The sequence below is a fragment of the Vitis riparia genome, chromosome 19 (assembly GCF_004353265.1).
Source record: "Vitis riparia cultivar Riparia Gloire de Montpellier isolate 1030 chromosome 19, EGFV_Vit.rip_1.0, whole genome shotgun sequence".
Taxonomy (NCBI): Eukaryota; Viridiplantae; Streptophyta; class Magnoliopsida; order Vitales; family Vitaceae; genus Vitis; species Vitis riparia.
The window spans coordinates 20,561,783-20,583,249 of NC_048449.1; the positions used below are offsets into that span (position 1 = coordinate 20,561,783).

Consider the following 21,467-nt stretch of genomic DNA (forward strand, 5'->3'; position numbering starts at 1 on the left):
ATGGATGCAACAAAGGATGATGATCAAGTTGTGCTTCCGGGATTTCGGTTTCATCCCACAGATGAAGAACTTGTTTCATTTTATCTTCAGAGAAAGATCGAGAAGAAGCTGATCAGTATTGAATTCATCAAGCAGATCGACATCTACAAATACGAACCCTGGGATCTTGCGAGTACGCTATTCCATACCCAGTTTGATTTCTGTCTTCTTTTGATTTTTATGATAGTGTTTTACTTGCTTAGGTTCTCTTTCAATTAGGGTTTGGAAGGTTCACCAACATCTGAAGAAACTGTCTTAACTATCTATATGTATATATACACAGGCATGTCTCATGAGATTGTTGCTTTCGCATGGTAACAAACAATAATAGAAGCAGCTTCAGGTTTATAATTCTAGGGCATTGCTTTTTCAGTCCTTCTACTTCTTTACTTTTTCCTTGACAGAAAACAAAATAGGATTTCCATATGGATCCAGAGGCCATGTATGCATGGGGTTCCTCTGATTTAGCTAGCCTTAATATTCATTTGATTTGAGGCCCTTCTTCTTGCAAACTATTGACACAAAGAAAATTGATTAACAGGGACAACTGCACTGACATGAGATTTATAGAGAAAAAATGAAAACCCTTTTTCATAAGGGGAAAGCAATATATATATATATATACTTCAAGCCCACTTTTATTCAGTACAACAACCCATTTTGTGTCCCAAATCTTTGTATATATGCTTGAGAGATCTTCTTCCTCTGATATGTCTTGTAAATATGCAGAAAATATTAATACTCTTACAGACAAGGAATGGTACTTCTTTTGCAAAAGAGAAAGAAAATACAGGAATAGCATAAGACCCAACAGAGTCACGAGGTCCGGATTTTGGAAAGCCACAGGCATAGACAAGCCAATATATTCTAACAATGGAGAAGGCCATGACTGTATTGGGCTGAAGAAATCCTTAGTATACTACCGTGGAAGTGCAGGAAAAGGCACCAAAACTGATTGGATGATGCATGAGTTTCGCCTCCCCGCAAACCAGAAAAATACCGACCTCCCCAATGCCAAGGCTGCTGACCAAGAAGCTGTAAGAAAAAAAATAAACAACTCAGAAATATATACACACGTGAATTAATTGTGTGTTTGAAAATTACATGTTTTTCTTTGTGAGGTTGCAGGAAATATGGACACTATGCCGAATTTTCAAGCGAGATGTGTCTTACAGAAAGTACACACCAGATTGGAGAGAATCATCTGCTAGACACAATCCAGTGAGTGCAAGACCTAAAACATGCGATGCTGATTCGGAAAACTTGGAATATTACAATATTAGTTTTGGAGCTTCAGCTGCTCTTGATGATGAGAAGAAGCCTGTTGTTGGTCACAGTATGGATGGCAGGATCCAGTTGCATGTAGGTTCAGAGCCGGAGTCATGCTCAACTGTTTTGAGTGAGGAAGCTAGGGAGTTCTTTACAAATGGGAATTGGGATGAGATTGTATCAGCCATGGATTTTGCTTTTGATCCATATCATCTGTGAATAACTATGGAATTTTGCTTGTAGCTGAATTCACCTTGCACTTCCATTTTTGAAATTAAGGCTATATTTGGTTTCGAAATATTCAAGTAAAAATGATGAGGGAAAGAAAATAGAGAGTAAAAGTTGAAGAAAAGAAAAAGTTCAAGAAAACTAAAAAATAAATTCAAAGTCAATAAATTATTTCTAAATACTTCTTCAAATTCATTTCACTTATTTTTCTTTATTATATAAAGATTAAATAATTTTAAAATGTATAAATTTTTAATTAATTTTAATTATATTTTATTTTCTTTCATATTTTTTCATAATGAAACCAAATATTATAAGATTTTTCGTAACACCTTTTTCTTTCCTTAGTACTTTTCGGAAATGAACATAACCTGAAATATTATACTAATTATTAGGAAACTTTACTAGACCAAACAGATCTATAGTACTCTATAAAAAATTATTAGGTAATAAATATAATAACTCGTATATAATTGTGTAGATATTATTCGTTCTAAGCCTAAAGAGACTCGCATGACTTTAAAACATATCTACAATGTTAAGAGGAGTCCATACTTACATAATGACATAAACTTTTTCTCCTATTTGATGTGAGACGTCGCAAACATCTCCCATGTAAACACAATATCATTGTTATGTCCCATGGGATTATAAAACCAAATAAACTGACACCCCTCACGGGGCCAAACAAACTCTTATACCAGGGTCAAGAATCGGCTTTGATGTCATTTATAACGACTCGTATTCAACCGTATAGATATTGTCTACTTTGAACCCAAATGGGCTATTACGACTTTAAAATACATCTATAAGGTTAAGAGAAATCTATACTTATATAGTATAAAAAACTCTCTCTTATTCAACACGGGACATCACAATAAATGTATATTTGTAATAAAATATTGACTGATTTGCTTTTATTATGTTCCATTCATTTTTTTTTTAAATTTTTGTTCCTTTCATTCTGATTTAGGATTACGTTACTCTGATTTGCAATTCCTATGAAAACTTTTGGTTAAAACAAAATCTTCGAGAATTATATCGATAAGCATGGTTGAATTAATTGGAAATAATGATATAAAAGACATAAAATACACTTATATGGAAATTGGAAATGAAGTGAACTTGGAAAACAATTTTAGTTGAATGTTGTACATTAAGAAAAAGGAGACTGGGAGTTTAAAATTTGAGAAAAATAGAAATCTTAATTAGAGCACTAAAGCGCCCTCAAGGGTGCTCTCATCGCTTAAGCGGCCTTAGCAGGTGCTTAGTGCTTGAGATAGGATTGCCCAAATTTACCAAGTTTCCAAAATTTCTCCGAGATCCTAATTTCTATTTGGGTAAAATTTGATTTCTATTTTAACCTCCATTACACTACGGTTTATCTTGTACATATGTCTAATGTAGAGCAGCTTTTCTTTATACTAAGTCTTACTTCATTATCTTTGCACTTAACCCGACTCTCTCAAGAAGTATCTTTTTGTTCATGAGATTCAACTAATAAAATCATACCACCTCAAGGAGTTGAAGAATCCACTAAGCAAAAAAATTAATGGATTTATGAGGGAGTAACAATTACGAAATAAATTTGTGTACGTGCTTCTTCAAAATTAATGGATTATAGTTTTACAGTTTGTTAATCCTATGGTTTTTATATCCACAAGGTTTCCAGAGACTTTATGAATGATTTTTCTATGTAAATCACTTATGTACTTGTGTGATTAAAATTATTGGATTAATAATTAAAGAACCCATTTAAGAAATTTTAATCTTTGGGTTAAATGGAGAAATACTACTTATTTTATATGTATAATATAATAATAAATAATTAACTTTTTCTAAATTAATATTAATATTTTTTTATCTAAAATTTATTTCAATTTAACAATGCCTAAACTGTGTCAAATTGAAAAACAAGCAAAACATAATTTCAAGAAGGCGATTCGAATTTTGTCAAATTTATTTCGGAATTATTTATGATAATCATAAGGAAAAGAAACTAGAATTTAATAATTTATAAAATCTTCACCATATATACATTTTATTATATTTTTTTTCAATAAAATTTACTATCTTTCTCATATATATTTTATAAGTATTTTGTTTATTTGTTACCGTATTGATTATTATAAATGGATATATTTTTTATATTTGAACAATTTAGTTGATTAATCATAAGTATATTAAAATATTTTAATCAATCACTTTAAAATAAAAATAAAACAAAATTTAAAAATGATAAACAAATATAATATAATAATTAAACCATATACAATGTATAAAAAGTATTTTATTATTATTAGTGGTGATATATAATATCATAATGGTTATATCAATATATCTCATAAAATTTGAATTATATAAAAATTTAATCATATATATTTTTATAATTATTTTATATTAAGTAAAACTTTAAACCAAACAAGGTTTCGTAAACTTTATTTTTTAATCAAACGCACTAAAAAAATAAATATAGGAAGTATGAATTTTGAATTTCGGAATTGATGAAGACAGACAAAAGTAAAAAAAAAATGATTATTTGATTAAAAGAGTAGTTAAAAACTTAATTTTAAAAATCTAACTCTTCTGCATTTTATGATTTTACTTGTATATATATATTATAAAATAACATTTCAATTAAAACATATATAAATACTTAAAATAATTAAAGATATTTATATAAAAAATACACTACTCTTCAAACAAAAACATAAAAAATGTTAAGTTCGTATAGACGATGATAGTTCGTACCTTTTAACACAATAGAATATAGGAAGCAAGAGCATTACTACGTGGAAGGGTCGGGTCTAAAACCCTAGATGGGGACCTCATCCGCTAGTGGCCAACTCAACATAACTTGAACAATCAACGGCATGGAGAAGGGCTAGTCCAATTTGACCTGGTCGATCCCATTTGCTGAGGGTAGGAGTCCGGCTAATAAATCGAGTTGACCGATTAGTTCGCCTCAAAAAAGACAGGGTCGGTGATCATTTTCAGACACGCTGCATGAGAGCAATTGTGGTCGAAGTTTCAAACGCCGTGCTTAAAATGACACCCCTTCAGCTATATATAGTGCCAATTGAATGTCATAACTTCATTGGTCAGAAGAAGCTCTTGCGTGTCACAATCATGAATGCTAGGTGTCATAATATCATACGTCCGCAGAACCGGCCGGTTGAGTGTAACAATATGATTGGCTTGCGGAAGCTGTTAGGTGTGCCCGTGATTAAGGATTGTCCACGTGTCAATCTATGATTGGTAAAAAAAGGCGGTGCACTTGGTTGGTCGGTTTGGGGGTGAAGTATGATTGGTCGGTTTGTTGGCAACCATTCATTGATTCGTGCACGTTGTTACTATTGGTTGGACTTCCTGCTAGCACCGTCTGATTGGTCGGTTGAGGGAGTTTACTCCGAGGAGGAGGTGTTAATGCATCGTTCGCTAACAAAGGAGTTGCGAAAGTCCATAAATAATGTACTAGGCGGCTCCTCTTTAACAACCATGGAACTTGAGAGCTCTAGAAAATTGTAAAATTTGAAAAGAGGTTTTTTTTTTGGGATAACCAATTAAAAGGGACAAAAATCCCTCAATATTGCAAAACTAACCCCTCACTTATTTAAGTCTAAAAAATGACCCAATTCTGACAAAAATACCCCCTCAGCTATCTTTTTAGCCCATTTTCCCTCCAACTTCAATTTTCCCTTGTGTTGTGTCTCTTCCTTACCCTGCAAACCCATTTGTTCCATCTGTTAACCTGCGAGAAATAAATCACGAAGGATTTTTCCGTTTATTGCAAGAGAACAAAAAGGCAACACGACACAAAGAAAAAACAGAAAGTAAGTTTCATTGTTTCATTCTTTGATTTTAGTTTTTCGAACTGTACATATGAATCTTCATCCATGAAATGAGAAGAAACCCTAAGTGTCTTATTTTGGTTCATTTTTTATTTTTTTTCAATCAAACCCTATTTTTCATCTTTCTGATATTGTGTGTTGATTCAGTTCATGAAAATGGAGGAAGAAAAAAATTTGGTGATGAAAAATAGGAAACAGAAGAGGTATAAAATTTTGGGAAAAAAAAGAAGTGAAAGAAAGCCAAGTTTGAAACCTCGTCATCGTCATCAGAAAATGAGAAGAAATCAACCGATTCAGTAAACATTAATTTTCTACTTGAAATTTTGATCTTTTTTTTAATTTTATCATTTTTAATCGATTATCCTTTTTTTTATGAATTTATTTTTCATGAATTGATAATCTAATGTTGAAATTTTTTCAGTGAGGTTATAGTCCAAGGTTTAAAGCAATATTTGAATGATTAGAAAAAACTAAACTTAACTACTATCAAGTTTACCATCAAAAGGTTTTGAAATTTTGTGTAATGAAGTTATTTGTTATGAATTTATAATGTATTTGAATATAATTTTTATGAAATTATTTTATCCAAATATTTAGAATTTTGATTTAAATATATATGTTAAGAAAAAACTGAACTTAACTGCTATCAAGTTCATTGTCAACAGGTGGCAATTTCAAAATGGTTTGGTTTTGTTTCAAATTTCAATAAACACTAGAATAATGTCTCCAATTTTTTGTAGCTGCAACTTAGTAAAATATAATAGCTTCAATTGCATTAGTAAAATAATATCTTTAGAATATTAGCATTTGACATGACATCCTTAAATAATAGGAAAATAAAGTCTATGTTAAGAAGTAATACGAAATGATGGATTTAACATAGTTGGATAAGTTTGGTAATATAATTTTGCTCAATTTATATTGATATTTTTACAATTTGTTATTATCTTGCAGATTGACATTCCTCCTTCTCTCCTATCTTTTATATCTAAAATACCTAAAGAGGAGTACTTTCCTGGAAAAATTGCATGTTTGTCTCACTTGGTAGCCATTGAAAATATTAAGAAGAAATTGATTGAACCACAATTGGAGATGTTTAGAAAATCATGTTTTGGTCATTTTTTACTCCTTCCCGAACTTAGATTTTCAGCCCAAATTGTTCATCAATTGTTATTAAGTTAATGTGAAACCAAAAAAGACAATGAAATATGGATTTTATTAAAGTCAAAGGGCTTAAGATTTAGTAAAGAAGAGTTTGCATTGATTACGGGCTTGAGTTTTGGTCATATTACAAAATGTGATAAAAAATCATTACGAATAAGGGACACATACTTTAAAGGAGAAAACAAGGTGCGTAATGATGAGTTGGAGAAAGTTTTTCTTTCTTTAGGAGAGGAAAAGAAAAAGAAAAAAAAATTGAAGATGGATTAAGCATGGCAAGAAATGGAACCAATTCAAATTACCAGAGAATGACATTCTTATTGATTATGCCAATGGTTTGCAACTTCTTTATTCTGTCAAATGGCCTGATGCTGACATTGTGTATGTCCCCATCAATGTTCGGGCTAGTCACTAGGTATTAGGAGTTGTCCACCTTCATCGAAGGATTATATATGTATATGACTCATTGATGGGCATCAATAATAATGCAAGATTGCAAGTTGCCATTAAACCATTAGCCAAATTGTTGCCGCATATATTGAATGCAATAACATATTATGGGTTTCATGGTGACACAAAAGTTAACTACCAGGAATGGGAAATTGAACGGCTGCAAGATATTCCTCAACAGGAAAATGAGTAAGTGATCTTCAATTTACTTTCATAACTTATACACTTAATCCTTAATAATAACCCTAACATTGATTATCTGTGTACCATGCAGTGGTGATTGTGGCATGTTTGTTATCAAATATGTTGAATACTTAATGCACAACCATCCATTGAAGTCATTAACAAGTGCTCGAATGGACTGGTTTAGGGAAAAGATGGCAGCAGAGTTATTTTATATGAAATACTTGCCTATGTAATGAATTCATGTTGATATTTCACATTTTGATAATGTAGTTGGATGGTTTGTTGTATATAATTGGATAGCTTCATATATGTAGTTAGACATTTTGATAAATGTAGTTGGACAAGTTGATATATCTACTTGGATATTTTGATGAATGTTGTTCGATAGTTATGTATACAATTGACCTTTTAACTAAACTTGAATGTTGTCAAGTTGTTATGTGTACAAACTTGAAGGTAGTTAAGTCCACAGTCTTAATAGAACAACTGAACTTAACTATTATCAAGTTAACTGTGAACAAACTTGACAGATATTAAGTCAAAATCTATTCCAGAATAACATATTTAATTTGGACTTAACAGGTATCAAGTTGATCTTCTATAGACTCATAGGAAGTTGTGTCTACAGTTGCCATTTTAACTTGAACTTAACTATTGTCAAGTTATTTTATGAACAAACTTGAAGGTAGTTAAGTCCACAGTCTTCAGACAAAACCTGAACTTAACTATTGTCAAGTTGTTTTATGAATAAACTTGAAGGTAGTTAAGTTCACAGTCTTTAGACAAAACCTGAACTTAACTATTGTCAAGTTGTTTTATGTACAAACTTGAAGGTAGTTAAGTTCACAGCCTTTAAACAAAACCTGAACTTAACTATTGTCAAGTTGTTTTATGTATAAACTTGAAGGTAGTTAAGTCCACAGTCTTTAGACAAAACCTGAACTTAACTATTGTCAAGTTGTTTTATATACCAACTTGAAGGCAGTTAAGTCAACGGTCTTTAGACAAAACCTGAACTTAACCATTGTCAAGTTGTTTTATGTACAAACTTGAAGGTAGTTAAGTCTACAGTCTTCAGACAAAACCTGAACTTAACTATTGTCAAGTTCCTTATCAATAAATGTGAGAACAGTTGAGTCCATAGTTTGAGAATAAACATGTAATTTTCATTCATACTTTATATATAACTCATCATAACATATATGTACAAAAGTAACAAATATCTCCATTTCTATGGGTATGCAAAAAAAAGGGATCATTATTACAATATTCATCTATGTGCTTATCCTATCACCTTATACAAAAAAGTAACTTACATTTCCGTTCACATGGGTACCAAAAAAACAAAAAAGCTCACTATTACAATTTTCATTCCATGTAAGTTCATAGAGTGCCAAAGCTATCATGATATCAAGGGATTGGTCGTTTGCATGTTTTCCGATTATGCCCATATTGACCACATCGACTACAACGAGATGTGCGCTTACCCTCTCCACCAGAAGGAATTCTTACTTTCTTTGGTCTTCCTGTTGGACGTCTCGTTTTAGGTGGTAACACAACTTTGTCACGAATATGATTAGGTACTACCCAATCTATTTCATTTCCAGTTGGATAAATACACTCTGAATATGAAGATAACAATGCTTTAGTAGTAAAATACTTGGAGCACAAAGTGTAACATGAAATGTTGTAAAATCTACAAGCAGCAATAGCATGTGCACATGGAATATGATCAAGATCAAATTGTCGACATGTGCATGAACGAGTGTCTAAATTCACTTGAGCACTAATGCCAGCATAGTTAACATTACATTCCTTGGAGTTGATAGGTTCCACTAGATATGTTGCTGACATATTATACCTCGAATGAAGTTCTCTATCAGCCCACATGGTAAGTTCAATTGACATTGACATAGCTTGTTGTTGACGAGTCACAAACCATTTTTGAAGTAAGTTTCTCAATTCTTCAACCAATTGCAAAACCGGAAGATCTCTAGCATTTTTCAACATAGCATTAAGGCTTTCAACGATCCCTGTCGTCATGATATTATATCTTTTTCCGGTAGAATATGAACGTGCCCATCGATCAACACCTATATCCATCAAATATCTTGCTGCTCTTGGGTCAATCATCTGTAGTTTCCCAAATATAAAATTAAACTCTGAAACATGATAAGCATGGGCAGCATCATGGAACAACTTATGAATTGCAAGATTCTTGAACTTTGTCTTCAAATTTTGTCCAACGTGATAAGTGCACACACCATGCCTCGCATGAGGAAATACTTTATGTACTGCTTTCTCAATGCTACCATGTCGATCTGATATCACAAACAAATCATCAATGTGTCCAAGAGCATCATGCAGTTTTTGTAAAAACCACTCCCATGAGGCATCATTTTCTAAATCACTAATCCCAAAGTCTAAAGGGTATGTCTGATTGTTGCCATCTTTACATGCTACAATAAATAAAGTCCCTAAGTATTTTGCTTTCAAAAATGTCTCATCAACTGCAATCACAGGCCTTATTGATGTGTGAAACCCAACAAGAGATGCACCAATTGACATAAAAAAAGTATTTGAATTGATTATCACAATCAGTAACTATATCAGTAATGGTACCAGGATTTTTTTGCTCTAAAACATAGCAATAGGATGGTAAAGTGTTATAAGATTCCTCAGGTGATCCCCTAATAGAACCTAGAGCAAGTTCTTTGGCTCTCCACGCCTTATCATAACTTATTTGAACGCCATACTGCTTTTGAATGTCTGCTACAATGTCTTTTGGTCGAAATTCACAACCAACCCCTTGATATGTTTCTTTTATACTCTCACCAATCAACCAACTACTTGCATGTCGATTGTCACGAGACATCATATCTAACCAACAAGTGTGTGTTGAATAGAATTTCATTATTTGAAACATATTGGAAATCCCCAACTTGGTAGCACGAACTCGCCACTTGCATTCTTTATCAAAACATTCAACAAGCAATAACTTAGTAGTGGATTTAGTTGTTTTGAACTCAAACTTCCTTTTCAGAGCCATCATATACAACTTCTTTTGTAATTCTTTCTTACTTGAGTATATTTGGTGCTTTTCTATATGGTCATCACTAATTCCACTAACTATAGGTTGTTGCATCATGTTTTGTCTTTCATTTGCTACATCTTCGATTATAATGGGATTGTCATGTATGAAACCATCATTTGTATCAATCATGGTCAAGATTTCTGCACTCTGAGCTGAACCAGTTCTGAATGAGCCAATTTGGGTCACTTGCTTATCACTAGTAGGGTTAGTATTCATCCTATAATCCTCCTCATTAATTGCAGTCTCATTCATGTTCCAATCATGAACTTTATACCCTTCAAGTGACTCATTTTGAAATCTTGGTCCATTTTCACCATCAACAGTAAGAGTTTCAACTGAATCACAATGAATGTGTCTACTTTTTTGCATCAACATTGAGTCCTCATTCAATTCTTTATCAATCTTAGAAGACATATGACATTCAAAATAAGAATTGCAATTTGATTTCTAATTGTGATTATCAATTCTCTTTTCAACTGTGATGCACAATGGAACAAACAGCTTACCATTTGTACAATTTAAACCAATAAAGAATTTCACATCCCCATCATCAGTTAGTTGTATAGGACTTGTGGGTATGTTGGCATTGAATACATACTTCATTGAAAGAAAACAATTTGTTAGATCTAGCTTCAAAATATGATGGACAACCCCTAATAACTCTTTATATGATATAGTTTTCGGGATCTCAATGCCTTTACCTTTACTTCCTTCAAAATAGAAAACATTTCCATCTCGTACCCATTCTCCTTCATATAAAAGCATTATTCCTACTTCATCAACCATTGAAACAACAAAATAATTCAATTAGTGGCATCAACAAACAATATTAGAATATTTTTTAGTTACATCATAGCATTAGCACCAATAAGTAGGTATTAATTTTAAAAAACTCATTCATTATTAAATACATATTATTTCATTACACATATTTATTTTTTTAATAAACAACAAATAAATAACATTATTAATCATCTTTACTATCTCAAATAATACCAATAATGCTATAGAAATACAATGTACATAGTTATTAAATAAATTCAGACATTGTAACTCTAAACTATTTTAAACAATAAAAATATATTTATTTACTAAAAGATTGGTTATGTTGTAATTCATTTAATGTCAAGGGTAATTTGCAAATGATTCAACTCAAATTGAGTATAATTAAATAAAATAACAATAATATAATGTTACTATAAAATAACTATATACAATCTTAACTTACGTCAAGTTCAACTTAATATCCGTAAGGTTTTGATATATAACTAAAAAAGATAACTTTATATATTATATCAAAACCCTATTAACACATATTTACATCTATATAAAGAACAAATATGCAAATAATACCAAAACCATCTTAAAATTCCATAAGTTTTATTACTTACCATCATTTGATTTTTCCATATAGACAATGTTTCTCCACATTACACTTTTTAAGCTGATTGTTTCCTTCTTTTAATCCATTTTTTCATGGCTGTAAATGATATTAAAAAAATTATAACAATTTCAAACTTATTTAAATATTTACTACATCTCATTAAATGTTTGAAAATATTCAATAAATCAAACATGAAAGAAAAAAATATGGAAAAATAAAAATAAACGTACACTGTTTATCCAACCATAACTTAAAGCGCTTTAAGTTGAAGAAATCTGAAGAGAAACTGTGTGAGACTTGAAGAAATGCACTGAAAAGAGAGAAACGGAATAACAGCAGAAAATGAAAAAAAAAAAAAGTGGAAGAAATAATAAAAAAGAGGTGAATGGAGGGAAATAAAATTAGAATGGGAGGGAAAAAGGAGTTGATGTAGCTGAGGGGTATTTTTGTCCAGATCGGGTCATTTTGGAGGCTATTAAAAGTGGGGGGTTAGTTTTACAATATTGAGGGATTTTTGTCCATTTTGATCAGTTTTCCCTTTTTTTTTAACTAAAAGTTAAAAAAACAAATAATAATTCAGTAATGTTGATAAATCAACTTAATAACTTAATTTAACTTATTAAATAAATTAAATATACATGTTTGGTAAAATAACTTAATGATATGATTTAAAGCAATAAAAAACTTTAAATAATAAGTACAAACAATTAATTTATTCTTAAGTGTATATTTTTATTCTATATTTTTATTCTCATTTATTCTGATTACCTCTATGATTTTTTTGTTGTTTCAAGACCTACATTGTTAGTCAATTTCCTTTGTTTTAGTTATAATTTATAAAGATAAATATGTTAATTTGATAATTTATAATAAATTTTATCAAACAATCTTAATATCTAAAACAAAAATTAATTAATAAATTTTGAGTTAATGACTTAAATATAATTTAACTTAAAATCAAGTTAAGTCATTAAATAATAAGTATTCAATTTTATTAAACACCCTCTTAGTCTTTCAAGGATGTCTTGAGAGTACAAGCCATATAAAAGTTTGAAGTTTTTAAGGTACATGACACCGTGGTGTAGGACCACAGATTGTCACTTTTATTAAACACTCTCTTAGTCTTTTGAGGATGTCTCGAGAGTATATACCACATAAAAGTTTGAAGTTTTTAAGGTACATAACATCGTGGTGTAGGACCACAGATTGTCACTTTTATTGAACACTCTCTTATTAGTCTTTCAAGGATGTCTTGAGAGTACATGCCACATAAAAGTTTGAAGTTTTTAAGGCACATGACACCATGGTGTAGGACCATTTTATTAAACACTCTCTTGGTCTTTCAAGAATGTAGGCCACATAAAAGTTCTAAAATTTTAAGGTACATGACACTGTAATGTAGGACCACGAATTGTCACTTTTATTAAACACTCTCTTAATCTTTCAAGGATGTCTTGAGAGTACAGACCGCATAAAAGTTTAAAAATTTTAAGGTACACGACATCGTAGTGTAGGACCACGGATTGTCACCTACCATTGACAAACCCACATCGGTATAAAAGATTATTATTTGTCTTCATGCCCTTCTTCTATAACATGCATTTAATCATAATCTAGCTATATTTCTAACACATCTTACACCAAATCAAGATTAAAGACATAAATCAATATACACAAAAATGACAATAAAATCAAATTAAAAAAATGCACAAAATAAATTATAAGGGGATTATGTAAATTGATTTATCAAACTAATTAAAAAAAATAAATTTCAAAAAATTATTTTTTTAAGAAATTCCAAAGAAGTTTATTACAAGCAATTTTGAATAAATGATTTCAGATTATTTATTTAAAAAAAATGTTTCAATTTATTTATTTTTAAAAATGTTTCAATTTATTTATTTTTAAAAAAGTTTCAATTTATTTCCAACAGTGATTTGATCCAATTTTATTTATATTCAATTTTTTTTCAAGAAAATTATTTATAGTCATTGTTATTAAAGGAATTTATTAAAAATAATTTCATTAAAAAAAAGAATTTGATTTACAAAATATTTCAATTTAATTTCTATATAGAAAAGTGTTTTTTACAAATTAATTAGAAAAATATTTTTTTAAACAAAAGATTGTTTCTTACAAAAAAATATATTTCAATTTGACATTATTTACAAAAGAAATGATTTTTTTTTTTTTTAAAATTTCATTTACAAAAACAACTTTCAATCCAATTTTATTAAGAAAATGTTTTTTACAACTTTAATTTGAAAAAATGACTTTCATTCTATTCTCAATAAAAGGTTATTTAAGACTTTCATTTACAAAAATGACTTTTAATCCCATTCTAATTAAGGAAATAAAATTTATTTAAAAAATAATTTTTGTGCAATTTTATTAAAAATTAACTTTTGGGACAATTTTATTTACAAAACAATTTTTTTGGGACAATTTTTATTAAACAAATAATTTTTTGGAAAATTATTACTAAAAACAATTTTTTGAATCCCTATTCAAAACAATTTTCTAATTCATCTAATAACATTTTTTTTGGAATTTTTTTATTTATTAAAACATGGTAATTAAATTGTTTCTTTCATTAAAACAAAATATCTGAACAATCAAATGTTCAATTTTGTGTATACCTAATAAATATATAAAAAATATTTATAGAAACCAATAAAAAAATAAAACTAAATAGAAGTGAGGAAATAAAATATGTACCTAAACAAGCTTACAATAAGCTCAATGTCTTTCTACAACTTTCCAAACCTTATTTTATTCTATAAAATTCAATGCTCCATGTGTCATAAATTCATATCCAGCCAATAGAATTTCAATGCAAGTAGTGGAATGGGCATATGAAAAAAAAAAAAATAGTCCAAATGTAAATATAAAAAAATGTACAAAATCTAAAACAAATATTCAAACCAAAATTCAAATTTCAAATTAATCTAATGAATTTCACAAATTAAAATGAGCTTAAATTAACAAATATAACCTAATAAAAATACCCCTACCTTCTCCCAAAATTTCCAAATTAATAACTAAAATACAAGCAAAATCAACCAAACCCAATTTATGTTAACCCGAATTCACAACCAAAACAAAACCAAAATATAATAAAACAAAATAAATTCAACTAGACCTAAATTCAATATTGTCATAATCCTAACCTAATTTAATAAACAAACTCAAATCCAATAATCACTAAATCCAAATAAAACATAAACTAGCAAACCTAAATTATAAATACAAATCAAAATACAAGGTCTAAATTAATACTAAAAATGTCCAAACTTAACCTAAAGATTACAAATAATATTCCAATCAAGTAAATGAATACCCAAAAATAATAAAAATTAGCTCAAACAAACAATCTCAATAATCAAGAATAAATTACCATAGAAATTCAACAAAAATAATAAAAATAAAATAAAATAAAATAAAAGGAAATAAACTTACCCAAATTTGAAGAAACCATTGAATGAAGTTTGTTCAAGGATGACAGTGTTGAGAGAGGAAAATGAGAATAAAAAAAAAATGAAAGAAAATGACAGGGGAAAAGAGATAAAATGGTGAGATGGGTGGAATGGGAGAATAGGAGAGAGAAGGGGGTTACCAGCTGGCAGTGGCTCGTCGACCACAGCTACCCGGCTGTGTTACTGGCAACAAGGGTTGAGTGAGTGTGGTGAGGGAAAAAATGAAGAAAAATGAAGAGAAAAAAAAAGGAAAGAAAGAAAAGAGGAGAGTAAAAATAGGGAAGCAAAGGAAAGGAAAGAAAAGAAAAAGAAAAAGAAAGAAAGAAGATGGGGTAGGTATGGTCGTGGCACTTGGAGTGGGTGGAGTAGGTGAAGAAAAAGCGAAAGAAAATAATAATAATAAAAATAACATAAAATAATAAAAAAGAAATAAAAAACAAAATAAAAATAAAATAATAAAAATTAAGATTTAAATGGTATAAGTGAAAAAAATAAAATAAAATGTAATAAAACTTGAAATGTAAGGATAAAATTGAATTAAAAAATAAAGTAAAAATAAATTTAGGACAAATTTTGAGATTTACAAGTATGTTTCACAGTGTTTTTATTTGAAGTGTTTATAGTAAAAATGTTTTTAGAAGAATCATTTACAAAATATTTCTCCTAACAATATTACAAGCGATTTTTAACATTATAAGTGATTTTTTTAGATTTTTAAAAATGTTTCTATATTTTTTTAAATACCTATTTTTTTTTTTCAAAAACACTTTTTAAGTCAAAAACGTTTTTTATAATCACTAACAAATGGATTCCGATTCTTTTTAAAATTTTATTGCGTACCAAACAAATACTACCATTTGAGAAAGAACAAAATCATATAATCTATTATGGACCCTGCATTTCGGCTCAATGCGTTTCCCACTCGAAGGCGAACTCGATTTTGACCCTCTAAAAGATCCCCAGTGGAGTCGCCATTTTGTGGACCCCGCATTTCGGCTCAATGCATTTCCCACTTGAATGGCGAGCTCTATTTTTGTTTTTGAAAAATTGATTCTTATTTATTAAGAAAATGACTTGTAGTCGCCACTTACTTTTGTTTTATTTTTAAAGGGTAAACAAAATAAGAAAGAAAAACCCTAAGTGTGACTCCTTGTTTCGGAAAAGGTGGTCTGTGAAAAACCGGGTCGGGTTCGGGGGTCAGGTTACTTGTGGGGAAGGTACGGTACAGATCGTAGCACCCCTCTAAGCCCCTAAAATCGGGTCTCTACTAATAAAATGAAGCAATCATGGCAATTGAATGAGGGAATAAATGAATACTCTGAATGATCATGCACATGTGAGAACCTAAACATGCATACAAAAAAAAATGACCTGAGCGGATATAGATGCGTCCCTGGGCAGCGATCCATAAAGCGCTATCAAGAAGTGAGGTTAGTGAGCAATTAAGGAATAATTTCGAGCATGTCATAGAGCAGGATAAATAAATCATGTATGATAACCAAGTCAGTCAATCAGATCAATCAATAGATCATAAGATCATGTATGTGGGGCCCCCACCAAAGCCCATTTATTTTGCATGAATCGATTCCGATAACTCCATTGTTCGGAATTACGGAATTTGATTCCTTGCTTACTTCAAAACATTTTAAAAACAAAGGAAGTATGAAAATTGCTTGCCAAAAATGAAAGTGGCAGCAAAGTTTGATTAAAAATGTGATTTTGGAACCTAAAGAAACTCTAAGGATAAAGTATGAGACAATTGGGACTATTTGAATACCAGGGTTTAAAAGAATTTACAAAATGGGATTCCGGATGTGAGATATCCGGAGAAGGTGGAACGTCGGCCGGATAGAATTGCGGATGAGATGTCCGGGTGGAATGTCGGCCGGATAGAATTCCGGATGTGAGATATCCGGGTGGAATGACGGTGGAGGGAATTCCGGATGTGAGACATCCGGGTGGAATGTCGGCGGAGGGAGGAATTTTGGATGTGAAATGTCCGGGTGGAATGGGCGATGAAGAATTTCGGATGTGAAATGTTCGGGTGGAATGGGCGATGAAGAATTCCGGATGTGAGATGTCCGGGTGGAATGGCGGCGGAGGGGGGAATTCCGAATGAGATATGTCCGGGTGGAATGGGCAATGAAGAATTCCGGATGTGAAATGTCCGGATGGAACGTGGTTATGAGTAGCATGAAGGATAGGTATGGGTTGTATGGATATGGGGGCTTGGGTGAGTGGTTTTAATGGGTATGTGAAAGAGTGAAGGATGGCATGCACCTGTGAGGCTCCATGTAAGCGAGGGAGTGGGATGGAGAATGAATGAGAGGAAGATGAGTATGGTGGAGGATGCTTGATTCCTGCAAGCTTGAGTGAGGAAATAGGTATGATGACCTAAAGAGAGAGGTGGATAGACGAACGACGGGTATGGGGATGCTGGTGAAGTGAGCTTTGCTGCCATGACAACTACTCCAGATTTTCTAGGATCTCCTTCGAGCAAGGATTAGAGAAACAACCCATCCCATGAACAGGCACCAGAAACAGAGGAAGACGGAAAAAATAGAGCACCAAAGAAAACGAATAAATAGATAAAAAACTACAGAGACTTCACTTCATGAATCATCAATGAGTCCTCCGAGCAGGTGGGAAAATCATACCACAAGCTACCATGGGCTTGATTCTCGGACATTTCATAATCACAATAGAGACAGACCAAATTTATGTTCACAATAGCGAGCACAAACACATGGTTATATCCCAACAAACAAACAAGTGGCCTTTAACATCCATCCCAAACAAATCACTAAGCATTCAAATGTCAATAAAAGATATAGAGGATTGATGAACATACCTGGAAATCCCTTTCTCTGTTGAATATTTGAGGCTTCCAACTCACTGTTTCATATTTCATGGGTGCTTTGCTAAAAAATCCTTCTCAAACGACCGTGGAAAACACCTCCCACTCTCTCTATAGCTTCTCTGTTCTTAGCTTCCTACTCTAGTTCAACCAATACTCTTCCCCTCAAAAACTCTCAGAAAAACTGTTCTCCCCCTTTCAGAAAACTTCTTTTCCTCTCTTGTTTTTTTATTTTTTTTTTATTTTGGGTGGAGTGTCCAACTGTTACCCACTTGGATGCAGAATGCATGTTGTAGCCTCCTACTACGCATGAAGAGCGGATCAAAGCGGTACCACGGCGTCGGTTGGGTCCAGGATCGACTTGGCAACACATGGCCCTACTTAGTCACTACCGCCAGACTTATTGTTAGGATGTGGCTGCTATCGCCCAGCCATGTGGCGTTCACCCTACTGCTTCTATTCTACTTCACGGCTCCGCTGCCTCCGGAGGCAAGAACGGACCCCTTTGACATGGCGGTGCCACCCCGAATCTTCAATGACGGGGAGAGGAATTCACCATTTGCGCGGGCGGAGGCCCTCGAAGTCGTGTAATCGTCGAACGCCTACTGGCCGTTCACAAAGGACGCATAGCTCTGGTTCTTTAGCTTGCTTAGGGAAAATGAGCTCTTCAAGGTGTTTGTCGTCGCCTCGTCGCTGAGCGTCTGGTTATGCTCCGCCAAGGCATAGTAGAACCCGTAGCAGTACCCCACCGTGTCCTGGTTCCCAGAGAGAACGCTGTCGTGGTACTGCAACGCCGTCTACCGGTTGTTGACATAGGACGGGATCGTTGCCCCCAGCATGGGCTGTGCACTGGAGCTGGTGGCGGCCGATGTCAGGGGGTAGGCATTAACCGCGGCCACCGCGTCGTCCAGCGCCACGAAGTCAATCGACCCCCCATAGCTCTCGAACAGGGTCCGCATCGTCTGGAGTAGCACCTAGTAACTGTTGGCTGCCCTCATCTCGCTCTCTATCACCGGCAGCCTAGCAGCAGCGGATCCATATCCGGCCGCGATCAACATCTTGGGGATTTTTTCGTCCGTGGCGAGGGTCTGCTTGATGGACATGATGACGGGGTGGCAAGCCTTGTGCCACAGGGCGTCGCGGAGCGCATCCAGGTCGGTTTGCCACCATTGGGCGACGGCGGTCGAGGTCCAGTGCTGGCGCTCCATTGCATCGAATGCTCTGCGGGATTGCGTTTTGGGGTCGTTCAGGTAGTGGTGGCCCATCATCACGATCGAATAGCCCTGCACAGGCAAGATCCCGACGGCAGACATGTGGGCCGCCACGATTGCAGCCCTGTCGGTCTCAGTCAGCTCTAGCGGAGTTGCCAGGCTGGCCTGCACGTTGGGCTCCAGCTCTGGGTTGACGCTTATGACTGTTTGGCCGCTCTGGTCCTCACTGGCTATGAAGTGGGGCGGCGCAACCTCTCCGAGGATGAGGTCTGGGGGCTCAATCCGGTACAACTCGGTAGTCACAACCCTTGTCGTACCAACCACGATGGCGGTCTTGTTGATCAACTGTGGGCTCCAGCCGGGGGGTGAGTTCATTGTCAGGGACGTGCGGACGCTGCGTATGTATGCCCCAACGTTGGCGACTGCGTTTTCCGGGCCAAGGTTCTCCACAGGCCTCCAGTGCCACGTCTGAGGGATGCTGGGCTTGATGAGGAGAGACTTCGTGTTGGCAGGGTCCCCGTTGCGCATGTCAAATGTCTTCAGCTGTGTGAGGAACCCAAATCAGACATATACGTTTATCACCAAAGAGTCCTTCATGCAATTCGGTGAACGACTCTTATACGTGATTTTTTTATTTCAACTACCATTTAGATAACCAGACTAGTTTCCATATCGATAAGCGAACACATGGCTAACCCTGCGACGCCTCCGATGCTGCAGTTCGGCGACATACCGCCTCCGCCGCCACCTCCGAGCACCAACGTCCCTTTCGGGCCCGCCGTGCAACCCCCTGCCGACCTGGTCTTCACGTTTACAGAGGACTTCGGGCCCCTCACACAACTGAAGACATTTGACATGCGCGACGGGGACCTTGCCAACGCGAAGTCTCTCTTCATCAAGCCTAGCATCCCTCAAACGTGGCACTGGAGGCCTGTGGAGAACCTTGCCCCCGAAAACGCAGTCGCCAACGTTGGGGCATACATACGCAGCGTCCGCACATCCCTGACAATGAACTCACCCCCCGGCTGGAGCCCACAGTTGATCAACAAGGCCGCCATCGTGGTTGGTACGGCAAGGGCTGTGACTGCCGAGTTGTATCGGATTGAGCCCCCAGACCTCATCCTCGGAGAGGCTGCGCCGCCTCACTTCATAGCCAGTGAGGACCAGAGCGGCCAAACGGTCATAAGCGTCAACCCAAAGCTAGAGCCCAACGTGCAGGCCAGCCTGACAACTCCACTAGAGCTGACAGAGGCCGACAGGGCTGCAATCACAGTGGCCCACATGTCTGCTGTCGGGATCTTGCCTATGCAGGGCTATTCGATCGTGATGACGGGCCACCACTACCTGAGCGACCCCAAAATGCAATCCCGTAGAGCATTTGATGCAATGGAGCGCCAGCACTGGACCTCGACCGCCGTCGCCCAATGGTGGTAGACCGACCTGGATGCGCTCTGCGACGCCCTGTGGCACAAGGCTTGCCACCCCGTCGTCATGTCCATCAAGTAGGCCATCGCCACGGACGAGAAAATCCCCAAGATGTTGACCGCGACCGGATGTGAATCCGCTGCTGCTAGGCTGCCGGTGATAGAGAGCGAGATGAAGGCGGCCAACAGTTACCGGGTGCTGCTCCAAACGGTGCGGACCCTGTTCGAGAGCTATGGGGGGTCGATCGACTTCGTGGCGCTGAACGACACGGTGGCCGCGGTTAATGCCTACCCCCTGACATCGGCCGCCACCAGCTCCAGTGCACAGCCCACGTTGGGGGTAACGATCCTATCCTATGTCAACAACCGACAGACGGCGCTGCAGTACCTCGACAACGTTCTCTCTGGGAACCAGGACACGGTGGGGTACTGCTACGGGTTCTACTGTGCCCTGGCGGAGCAGAACCAGACGCTCAGCGGCGGGACGGCGACAGACACCTTGAAGAGCTCCTTTTCCCTAAGCAAGCTAAAGAACCAGAGCTATGCGTCCTTTATGAACGGCCAGCAGGCGTTCGACGATTACACTGCTTCGAGGGCCTTCGCCCGCTCAAAGGGTGAATTCCTCTCCCCGTTGTTGAAGATTCGGGGTGGTACCGCCATGTCAGAGGGGTCCGTCTTTGCCTCCGGAGGCAGCGGAGCCGTGAAGTAGAACAGAAGCAGTAGGGTGAACGCCACGTGGCTGGGCGATAGCAGCCACATCCTAACAATAAGTCTGGCGGTAGTGACTAAGTAGGGCCATGTGTTGCCAAGTCGATCCTGGACCCAGTCGGCGCCGTG

At 35.1% G+C, this 21,467-nt stretch overlaps 4 protein-coding genes across 4 annotated transcripts; 2 read left to right on the forward strand and 2 right to left on the reverse strand.

Moving 5' to 3' along the window:
• Positions 1-1,531, forward strand: LOC117908305 (transcription factor JUNGBRUNNEN 1-like). Its single transcript, XM_034821911.1, has 3 exons — positions 1-172; positions 769-1,076; positions 1,168-1,531. The coding sequence occupies exons 1-3, from the start codon at positions 1-3 to the stop codon at positions 1,525-1,527; spliced, it is 840 nt and encodes a 279-aa protein (XP_034677802.1). The 3' UTR covers positions 1,528-1,531.
• A 7,063-nt stretch (positions 1,532-8,594) lies between these two features.
• Positions 8,595-10,692, reverse strand: LOC117908306. The gene is made up of 2 exons (XM_034821912.1): positions 10,266-10,692; positions 8,595-9,505 (listed from the first exon to the last, which is right to left on the reverse strand). The coding sequence occupies exons 1-2, from the start codon at positions 10,690-10,692 to the stop codon at positions 8,595-8,597; spliced, it is 1,338 nt and encodes a 445-aa protein (XP_034677803.1).
• An 8,277-nt stretch (positions 10,693-18,969) lies between these two features.
• On the reverse strand, positions 18,970-19,734 carry LOC117908307. The gene has a single exon (XM_034821913.1). The coding sequence runs from the start codon at positions 19,732-19,734 to the stop codon at positions 18,970-18,972; it is 765 nt and encodes a 254-aa protein (XP_034677804.1).
• Positions 19,735-19,893: 159 nt separating this feature from the next.
• LOC117908309 lies at positions 19,894-20,640 on the forward strand. The gene has a single exon (XM_034821914.1). The coding sequence runs from the start codon at positions 19,894-19,896 to the stop codon at positions 20,638-20,640; it is 747 nt and encodes a 248-aa protein (XP_034677805.1).
• The last annotated feature ends 827 nt before the right edge of the window (positions 20,641-21,467 follow it).

Coding starts and splice junctions, on each gene's coding strand:
- LOC117908306 (XM_034821912.1), bottom strand. CDS start 10,692: ATGTCTTCTAAGATTGATAAAGAATTGAATGAGGACTCAATGTTGATG. Junction 9,506..10,265: donor AAAGCACCAAATATACTCAA/GTAAGAAAGAAT, acceptor TTGTGATATCAG/ATCGACATGGTAGCATTGAG.
- LOC117908307 (XM_034821913.1), bottom strand. CDS start 19,734: ATGCGCAACGGGGACCCTGCCAACACGAAGTCTCTCCTCATCAAGCCC.
- LOC117908305 (XM_034821911.1), top strand. CDS start 1: ATGGATGCAACAAAGGATGATGATCAAGTTGTGCTTCCGGGATTTCGG. Junction 173..768: donor CGAACCCTGGGATCTTGCGA/GTACGCTATTCC, acceptor GTAAATATGCAG/AAAATATTAATACTCTTACA. Junction 1,077..1,167: donor AGGCTGCTGACCAAGAAGCT/GTAAGAAAAAAA, acceptor GTGAGGTTGCAG/GAAATATGGACACTATGCCG.
- LOC117908309 (XM_034821914.1), top strand. CDS start 19,894: ATGGCTAACCCTGCGACGCCTCCGATGCTGCAGTTCGGCGACATACCG.